Source organism: Octodon degus, unplaced genomic scaffold, assembly GCF_000260255.1.
Source record: "Octodon degus isolate 3935 unplaced genomic scaffold, OctDeg1.0 scaffold00033, whole genome shotgun sequence".
Taxonomy (NCBI): domain Eukaryota; kingdom Metazoa; phylum Chordata; class Mammalia; order Rodentia; family Octodontidae; genus Octodon; species Octodon degus.
Genome location: NW_004524609.1, coordinates 16,154,479 through 16,163,663, shown reverse-complemented (window position 1 = coordinate 16,163,663; position 9,185 = coordinate 16,154,479). Strand labels below are relative to the sequence as shown.

Genomic DNA, 9,185 nt, shown 5'->3' with positions numbered 1-9,185 from the left:
GAGACAGAGACTCTTCTCCACGGCCCCATCCAGGAGCCCTGTCCCTGTACCCTCTGGTCCTCGTGTCCACTTCCTTATACCCGTGCTCCCCTTCAAACCAGCACTTTCCTAGGATGTGGGAACCTTTGAGACCTCAAGTTTTATGACTGAGCCCTGCCAGGCAGGGCCATGTGATGGCTTCTGAGATAAGAGAAGGAAGCCAGAGGCCCATGCCCCAAGCCTCTTCATGTATCTGCCTACCAGGCGGGAAGACCCTCCCCAGCCTAGTTCAGACCTGAAGATGGAAAACTCCCATCCAGCCCAGAAGTGTGGTGGGGCTCAGAGGAGCAGGCCATGTCCTAGCCAGAGGGAAGACCTAGAGAAAAAGCGGTCAGGGTCCGTCTCTCGGATATAGTGCAACATCCACAGACTTAGGCTCTCCACACAGTTCTCTCGGTGGGAGAGAGAAGTGCTCTCTACCTGTTGCCTGTAGAGTCCAGCATGCTGCAGGAAGCGTGTGGAGAAGCTCTGACCCACCTCTGAGGCCAGCCACTCAGCTCCATCTCCTAGTCCCCACTCTTAGCGCCTCCTGGCACAGGGCCAGATAGCAGCAGTCACAGAACAAGCAGTGAGGCTGTGTGTGTGTGGTGGGAGATGAGTAGATGATGTGAGTGGTCCAGGAGCAAAGTAGGAGGTCAAGGGGTGAAGTTGGCCCCCTGCTTAGCACGAGTGTTAACAGTTGAGTTTAATGAAGGCAGACACTGGCAGTGTTCTTGCACTTGGGTGAAGGGTTTATTTCTAGTCATACTCATGCAGAGCCAAGAACTCATGGTACCCAGGGCCTACAGGGTTAGGGAATAGCTGGCCTTCACTCCCCTCTCTCCAGAGATCCTGCCATGCCTTTTCCTCCAGCCATGGGGAGCTACACTGCATCCTACAGTCTGTGGGCCCCAGCGCTGCCCTGTTACACCCTGGGCTGTCCACCATGGGGAACAGCCTCACCAGGGGCTGGGTCAGAGTTGCATGTTGCCCACATCCAGATTCCAGCAAAGAGCAACTGGCTGCACACCACGCTGGCCACATATAGGAGGAAGAAGGTGTGGTCAGCAGCCTCAGCCCAGCTCCTTGAGCCTTTTTCTCCTCTTGGGGATACTGTGGGGGTGGAAGCAGGGAAAAGAGCTTTCTTCAGACCTCCTCCAACCTACTCTTGCAGAGCAGACCACTAAGTTTCCCTTAGATTCTCAACTAAAGAAAGTTGGGGTCTGGCCCAACCTAAACCACTTCCACAGGAAGAAATACCCTCTTAGAGATCTCCGGGATTAATTCACGGTCTGAGGTGACCTTGGCCTTTAGGGAGGCTAAGCTCAATGACTGTTGCAGATGGGCCTGCTTCTTCCCAGGGAGGGCAAAGTGGAGCATGGAGATAGTAGCTGCAGCTGGCTGAGTGCAGGTAGCTCCGACAGACTCAGCCAGCCCTGAGCCTTCGCCCAGTCCTAGGCGTGCACCTGCCTGCTGTGCCCTGTCAGCCCTGCCCCAGGCTTCGCTCTCACCCGCTAGTTAGGGCCTTAGCTCCTGCTCACCTTCAGGATTAGGCCCTGGGTTTTCCTGATCTCTCTTTTCCTCTGTTGGGACTGGGCTGGGGCTGCTTTTATTCCTAAGGTTGTCCCGGGCCAGCAGCCCAGCCAGCAACACGGTCTCCATGGTGCTGAGGAAGAGCAGCAGCAGCAGGATTGAGAAGTAGTAAACTAAAAGTGGGAAAGAACTTCAGGGACTAGGCCTGGCTGGGCAGAGGCTCAGGTAACAGCAGGTCAGGGACAGGCCATGTGGAGTGGGAGGGAGCAGGGCTTACTGAGCAGTGGGTTGCAGGAAGAGGAGCTGGGTAGGGCCTGCACCAGGGAAGAGTGGAAGACGAGGTAGCCCAGCAGCAGTGTCACCTTATAGGCAATGCGCTCAGTGGCCTGGAGGGGCAGCAGCCCCCCACACACGTCAGCTAACAACAGCGCCTCTCCAGGCACCAGCAGCGATATGATGGACTCTACTGCTGTGTTCTTCAGGCTCATCTGAAAGGAAGAGTTGAGCCTTTCTCAGGATGTGGAAGGGGGTGGGCCGCATGGGGGCGGTGTCGGGGCCCCAGCTCTGCTCTCTCATTGCCCTCCATTTGACTCACCGTCACCTGGAAGCAGGGCACCAGATCCTGGGGTGGGTCTTGGATCCTCAAATCATAAACTACATATTCTCTCTTGACACTCACAATCTCATTCATTGCGTGGGCCTCGAACTCCAGCTCCTCCACTGAAAGGGATGGGGATGAGAAGGGTAGACTAGAAAAGGGAGATCCCTGCCCTCAAATCGCTTAAAAGTAGAAACCCAAGCTCGAGCCCAGGAATGAGGCAGACATCTTGTGATTTCTGAAAAGCATGCTTGGAGAAAAAACATCCATACAAGGGCTTCCCATATGCTTCTCAACACCTCACTGTCTCCAGTTAAAGGAAGAGCCCTATTAGATTCACAAATAGTTATCATTGCAAATAAGTTGCAACTTCATGGCAGGGACATGGTCACAGACTCATACACCAGTCCATCAGCTCACATGGGAAACATGGTCCATGGGGCAGCAGTTGTCACTTTTGTGGAGGGGAAAGAGGTAAAGGGGGAAGTACTTCACTGATTAACATGTCATCTGATGGGCTGAGGATACTTCCTGGCTAGTGACCCTTCAGTTGCCTCTGGAGTGGATGCATGTAGTCCAGCAACTGTGGTTTGGACCTGGCTGTTGGGAACGCCTGCTCTGAGGAGAGAAACCTGAAGTGACCAGAACCCCAGGATTATAAAGGCACTAGGCTGTGGCTCTAGAGGAGGGCAATGAGGCCCCAGCTGAGGCCGACGCAAGATGGGCTGGTGTTTGAGTGGAGGTGCACAGTGAGTAGCATGTGCTGTTTGGCACCATTCAGTTCCCCTAAACCTGAAGTAGACTGATCTTAGCCCAGAGCCCAGGGTCTAACATGCACTAGAGGCCAAAGAAGCCCTCCCCTGCCCTGTCAGCACCAGTGTTGCTGAAAGCATAGAAGCTGAGGCTGCAGTTGCTCTGGTCCCTGGGGAAGTGGAGGAGATCGAAGTTGCAGTTGGTCTCCGTGGTGAGGGCCAGGTTAAGCACCACATGGCCATCATGGTATACTCGAACCTGTGGCATCTGGTCCTTCCAGTCCACCCAAAGCCTATGAGGGAAGAGGTGCCACAGGGAGAGCCTCAGCACCTTCTGGGGCTAGGATGGGGTCAACACCTCCCCAAACCCCTCTGTTGTCAGAGAAAGGAAAATGCAGAAAATATTTACCAAAAGCAGTCTCTGGGTTCTAGATGGTGAAATGAAGTTTGTGTATGGTAGGTGGGTTCCCACCTCACTTACGCTTCCCGGATGGTGAGTTTGGGTGTCCAGAGTGAGTTCCAGGGCAGTGTGACCGCATGCCGTGGGTATGCACTAGTGTTCCAGGCCAGGCGAGTGTCCACCCAAGTCTGGGGACACAAGGACACCACTGAAGCCCTGTTCTCTGCATTTACATGCCCCTAATGCCCACGGGATGATGAATGCCAGTGCTTCCAAGCTGGACTGGCCGTGTGTTCCTGTCCTACCTCCCGCAGGATGGGAGCTCACCAGCCTTAGCATCAGCACGGAGCACAGTGTGTACTGCAGGATGTCCTGAGGACAGGAGAAAGACATGACCTTGGGTGGGTTCTGCATGACAAGGAGGCAAGAGACCCTAGCAGTAGCCAGTGCTGAGTTCTGCCCCTCCCTGGCCTAGTACTTGGGTCCCCTGCCTTCCCGTAGTCAAGCAGCACTTACCACATTAAATACATTGGACACAAACACCTGCACGTGCACAAGCAGGGGTGCACTCCTGGTTCTTAGAATCTGGGTGGTGTCCTGAGCCTCCAGGGGCAAGTTGAGGTTGAGAAGAGATGGAGCCTCTGAACAGTAGAGGTTGAGGTTAACCTGGTGCCCTGGGGGTGAAATCCCAAGCTTGTCCTGAAGCCATCAACTTACCAGTAGCTGACTCTCTGAAGCCAGACTCCTGGACCAAGGGCTGGATGGTGCCAACCCCAAGGAAGGTAAGAAGAAGCACCATCCACTGAGCCATCATCCGTGACTGCCCAGAGGGCTTGGAGGGAGCAGTGAGTGGAGTTTAAAGCTACGTCGTACTTCAGTCACCTCTGGGGGTTGAGGAGTTGGATGGAGGCAGCTGCTCTCTGCAGTGACTCTGAGGCCTTGTACTTGGCACCCCCACCCACCCAGTTCTGCAAACACCTAAAGACAAAGCCCAGGACCCAGCCCTACCTGCCCTGCACCTGCCCAGGTGCCCCTGCCATGCTTCATTTCCACCACCTGGAACCCACTGCCCTGTTCAAAGCCTGCTGAGAGGCATGGAGTAAGCCTGGAGCCCCCACCTCGTCCTTCTTTGGGCTTTCCAAGTAAGGTCTCTTCTGTTTCAGTAGCTGTCAACAACCTAGGTAAATATCCATGCCGTTGGCCAAAGTGCCCTCCATTCCACAATATGTGATAGGGTTACCCATAAGTGTCTATGCCTCTCATTAGACCCTGGTGTAAGTGAACAGCCTTGGCTGAAATACTGGGACTGGGGCAAATGGAGGGACACAGAGACCAGTCAACAAATGGGGGGAGGGGAATATCCTACTGACTTTTCAGCCTGCTCCAAGCCAGGCTGGAGCAGTACCAAGAAAACCACTTTCCTGGCCCCTGGCAAAAATGGATACTGGAGACATGATTAGGTCAAGCTACATCCAGAGAAGGAAACATCAAGGTCAACAGTGGATGGGCACTGATCAGGCTGCTCAGAGCAGAAGGGGCCCAAGGCGAGGACCAGTTAGGAATTTGTGCATGAATGCAACTAGGAACACGCAGTGTTTACATTTGTCAAGGACTTTATTGAACATTTAAATACTCTGCCTACCTCTGTTGTACACTGGCTGATGGTTCAGCAGTCCACATACACCTGCTGCCTCTAACAACCACATGTGAAGCGTGTTGGTGGTCCTTCACTCCCCAGCTCCAGATAGACACTTTTATTTTAAGGCTGCTGAACTCAGTGTGGACATTCCCTTTGCCCCAACAGCAAAGTGCCCTTCACCCATCCATCAGGAATCCCCTGTGAAGTTCTAGAGTCTTTTCCTCATGGGCCTTCACAATGTGTTGTTTGGACAGAGCAAGTCACTGGGTGAAATGGTTTTTACTTTTGGTTAATAGATGAAACTCTCACAGTCTCCAGCCTCTGCCTCCAACTCTTAAAATGCCCAAAGTTACAGGCTTAAGTGCCTTGAGGATTGAGGTCATGTTAATGGTCAAGATCTTGTTGGAGGCATTTTGATGGTCCAGGGACTGTGCAGCTGGAAGGAATCAGGACAGGGACACGGGCCCCTGGCCTCTTCGCTCATGTGCGTCAGTTCGGTAGACTCACGCTCCAGCACGCTGCCATTGTGAATGCCCAGTGACGCCACGCACGCTGGGCCAGAGGCTTGGCGCCGCCGAGTACCACCTAGCAGGCCTGCGCAGATCTTGCAGAAGCCTTTGCGGAAGTGCTTAGAGACCAGCGCATAGACTATGGGGTTAACGCAGGAGTTGGCATAGGAAACCAGGTGCGAGAGGATACGCAGGGCGTAAGTGGCACGTGTGAGGGGGAAGTGGCCGAACCACACGCAGAGAATAAGCGCGTGGTGAGGCATCCAACAGAGGCAGAAGAGCGCCGCCACGATGACGATCATGCGAGTCACCTTGCGCTTGGCGCACCTGGCACCAGATCCTGCAACCACAGGGTCTACAACGCGCCAGAGGTAGCGCAGGGTGCGTGCATAGGTCAGGCCAAGAACCAACACCGGCAACAGGTAGCTGAAGACGAAGGTGCAGAGGTCCATGGCGCGGCGGCGAGGCGCACTCCAGGCTGGGTGGCACACAGTCAGGTTGGCTAGCTGCGACTGGCGGTAGTAGCTCAGATAGGGCCCGGAGAAGAGCAGCGCCAGCACCCAGATGAGCCCGATGGCCGCCAGCGCATTTCGAGGAGTGCGCAGCTGGCGGGAATGCAGCGGGTAGCGGATGGCCAAATACCTGGGGAGCAGGTTGGAAAGGGAGACGTTGGGTGAACAGTGCGGTTCACGCCAGGTGGGCCGCTACCCCTGCATCTCAGCCTCTACGGCAGCTCTCAGAAAAGTCCCTAAGGCGAGGTTACACCGCAGCACACCCAGCGTGCCTGAAAGTAAACCGGTGTGGCAGGAAAGGCGCTCATGGAAGCCACTCTTTGCTGTTCTGAGTTTTGTGCCTACAGATATACTCCACGCCGAAGAGCACCCGAAGACACTGAAGACTAAAAATTGGAAGCCAGCCATGGGCCCAGAGGAGAGCCCAGAGCCCAGAGTCGTTATCCATTAGTGACATTCCTCACTAAAACTGGCGCCTGAGGCGCTAGCAGAAGGCCCGGAGCAGACAAGCTGGGGAAGGAAGCTCTGGAGAACTCCAGAGGGAGGCTGGAGCCTTCGGGTCCCAACGCACTTGACCAGACACATCTCGGCTCCGACGCTGTGGAAATGGGAGGCTCACCTCATTGCTCTTCCGCAAGATCCAGAAGATGGGGTTACCGAAGTCGGACCTCATTTCTTCCCCATCCTAATATCCTGCCAAGTTCCCCTGAGACCTGTGCTCTAGGAAAGGTGTACTCTGGCTGTCCTTTGGGGAGGGAGAACCCCAAGGCACTCTCCTCCCCTGCCCCAACCTAGCCCCTTCCCTGCTCCTCCACCCGGAGACAGGGGACAGGGTGCGGAGTGGGCTGAGAGTGAGCCAGGGATGTGAAGCGGCTCAACAATCATTTTGTGGCTTCTAGGCCAGCGCAGGAGACGGGGGAGGCCCCGGACTTCTAAAAGACGGGTGGTTCGCTTTCCGCACACGATGGCGGGCTCACCAACTCTATCTTTTCTGTAAATTGGGCACAGTAACCTCACCCATCATAGCCTAACAGGGGCTTTACACTCAAACGAGATGACACAAGAGAAAAGGCTGTGTCGGAGAAGCGCCGCTCATTATCAGGCGCGGGCGGCGCTGGAGAGCTGAATTCTGCAGCCCAAGAGGTCCCGAGGAAGTACCAACGGAGGGTCACCACGTCCTCCATTCTTGGCCCTCTTTATCCTCCGCATCCGATTGTCTTCCACTGTCTCCAGTCCCTTTGCCATCTTAGTGTCATCTCCCTCCCTCTTCGTGCCCCTCCTGATCTCGGGATCGCGCCTCCCTTTCCAGCCCCTGACTCAACACCTGCTCACCTGTCCAGGGAGACTGCGGCCAGGGTGAAGCTGCTGGCGTGCATGGTGAGGAAGATGAGGAAGTGCACGACCTTGCAGAGCCCGGAGCCGAACACCCAGCCCTCCAGAGTGTAGATGGTGGCCTGGAAGGGCACGCAGCACACGATGAAGCACAGATCGGCCACGCCCAGGTTGAGGATGAACAGGTTGGTGGTGCTGACCCCCTGGCCGCCGCGCAGCAGCACAGCGAGTACCAGGGCGTTGCCCACGGTGCCCACGAGGAAGATGAGCGCGAAGAACAGGGGCACGAGGACCGCCTCTGGCTGCCAGCCAACCTCGCCGCCCTCCTGGCTTGCGTTCTCGCCCCCCAGGCTGCCCGAGGCGTTCATGGTGACACCAACCCCGAAGCTGCGTGGCTCCTGCAAAGGTCTGGGTCTTGGTTAGAACACAACTTTTCGCCGCCTGGGCCGCCGAGGGGGCCCAGCCAGACTCCGCGGGGCTGCAGGCGCCGGAGCTGGGGTGCGCTGGGTCAGGGGGAGGAGCGAACAGCCGAGGGTGGGCTTGTTCCTGCTGTGCTAAGAGCGGTGCTGCCGAGTGGCCTCATGCACGTTCCCGTCGTCCAGGGCACCCACAGCCCACCCCAGGGTGGAGAGTGGCGCTGGTACTTGCTCTCATTCTCTGGCCCCAGGATCTCTACTGTAGCTCACTGAATCGGACAACTGTCTTCTCCCAAGGACGCAGGACAGTGGAGGAGGGAGGAAGAACCCTAGTGCTAAGCCACCGAGAGAGAGCACTGCAGGCACTCGAGATCCCTGCGTTTCCCCACAGTCTAACCCATGCGCTGGCTCTGGTGCCCCGATTCTGGTCTCCCCTCCGTGGGGAGGGGGGCACTGGATGGAGGACTGGGTGGTTTGCTTCACACTTTTTTTTTTTTGCGGAACCGGGGATTGAACTCAGGCCCATATGCTTGCCAGGGAAGCGCTCATTCCACTGAGCCATCACCCTTGCCCTCTAAGCATTTTTAAGTGTTCAGATCAGTAGTATGTTCTCCGGGGTACCAGGCTTCATAGGAACCTTAGCGAGCAACCTGGTGGGTGGAAGGTCCTCTGTGTGTGTGTGTGTGTGTGTGTGTGTGTGTGTAACCAGGGATTAAACTCAGGCGCTTGCCAGGCAAGCGCTTATTCCACTGAGCCATCTTCCCAGCCCCAGGTCCTCTGTCTTTGACATTGGGTCTTTGTTTTCTCAACTGTAATAGAGGATGGATATATGAGGCCTAAAGCCTGAACCATTATATCTGGTTAAGCATTTTTATAAGTGTTCAGTAGTATATTTTTATTGTTTCATCCAAATTTCAGAACTTTTTCATTTTGCAAAACTGAAACAAATGAAATAACTCCCTGTTGTTGGGGATGGAGGATGGCAATCATCCTGCTGCTTATACTATGAACTAGCCTATTCTAGGTTCTTCATGTAAGCATAGGCTTACTTAGATTGCAGTTTTCAACATTTATCCGCATTGTGCTATGTATCAGAATCTTACACACACACACACACACACACACACACGCATGCACGCACAAGCACATGCACGCACGCACACACACACCCTCCCTTTGGGAAGTGCTAGGATTGAAGCCAAGCCCTTCCATATGCTAGGCAAACACTCTGAGATGGATGTACATCCTGAACCCTTTTCTAAGTTTTCCAGGCTGGTCTCAAACTTGTAATTCTCCTGTTTATTTTTCTTTAATTTTGTTTTAAATTATTTATCGGGGTGTCTTTGTTACTCTTCTCTCGTTGCTGGGACAAATACCCGACACTCAAAATGAAGGAAGGAAAGGTTTATTTAGCTCACAGTTACTGGAGGTTTCAGTCCATACTCAGCTGGGTCCAACACAGAGCAGCACAGAGCA

General features: G+C 54.8%; 2 protein-coding genes across 2 annotated transcripts; both read right to left on the bottom strand.

Annotated features, from left to right (window-relative positions):
• Positions 1 to 66: 66 nt before the first annotated feature.
• Positions 67 to 4,115, bottom strand: Zacn (zinc activated ion channel). The gene is made up of 9 exons (XM_004630211.2): positions 4,019 to 4,115; positions 3,818 to 3,942; positions 3,629 to 3,673; positions 3,383 to 3,489; positions 3,025 to 3,194; positions 2,147 to 2,271; positions 1,829 to 2,039; positions 1,560 to 1,724; positions 67 to 1,131 (listed from the first exon to the last, which is right to left on the bottom strand). The coding sequence occupies exons 1-9, from the start codon at positions 4,113 to 4,115 to the stop codon at positions 944 to 946; spliced, it is 1,233 nt and encodes a 410-aa protein (XP_004630268.1). The 3' UTR covers positions 67 to 943.
• Positions 4,116 to 4,849: 734 nt separating this feature from the next.
• On the bottom strand, positions 4,850 to 7,785 carry Galr2 (galanin receptor 2). Its single transcript, XM_004630210.2, has 2 exons — positions 7,294 to 7,785; positions 4,850 to 6,091 (listed from the first exon to the last, which is right to left on the bottom strand). Exons 1-2 carry the CDS (start codon positions 7,659 to 7,661, stop codon positions 5,332 to 5,334), a joined length of 1,128 nt encoding a protein of 375 aa, XP_004630267.1. The 5' UTR covers positions 7,662 to 7,785; the 3' UTR covers positions 4,850 to 5,331.
• Between the last annotated feature and the right edge of the window lie 1,400 nt (positions 7,786 to 9,185).

What these genes read in the sequence shown, in the direction of transcription:
- Zacn (XM_004630211.2), bottom strand. Translation starts at nt 4,115, where the DNA reads ATGATGGCTCAGTGGATGGTGCTTCTTCTTACCTTCCTTGGGGTTGGC. An exon ending in AAACTCACCATCCGGGAAGC is followed by an intron (nt 3,195 to 3,382) that starts GTAAGTGAGGTG and finishes CTTCCCTCATAG; the next exon opens with GCTTTGGGTGGACTGGAAGG. An exon ending in CTATGCTTTCAGCAACACTG is followed by an intron (nt 2,272 to 3,024) that starts GTGCTGACAGGG and finishes CATCCCTTTCAG; the next exon opens with TGGAGGAGCTGGAGTTCGAG.
- Galr2 (XM_004630210.2), bottom strand. Translation starts at nt 7,661, where the DNA reads ATGAACGCCTCGGGCAGCCTGGGGGGCGAGAACGCAAGCCAGGAGGGC. An exon ending in GCCGCAGTCTCCCTGGACAG is followed by an intron (nt 6,092 to 7,293) that starts GTGAGCAGGTGT and finishes CCTGCTCCCCAG; the next exon opens with GTATTTGGCCATCCGCTACC.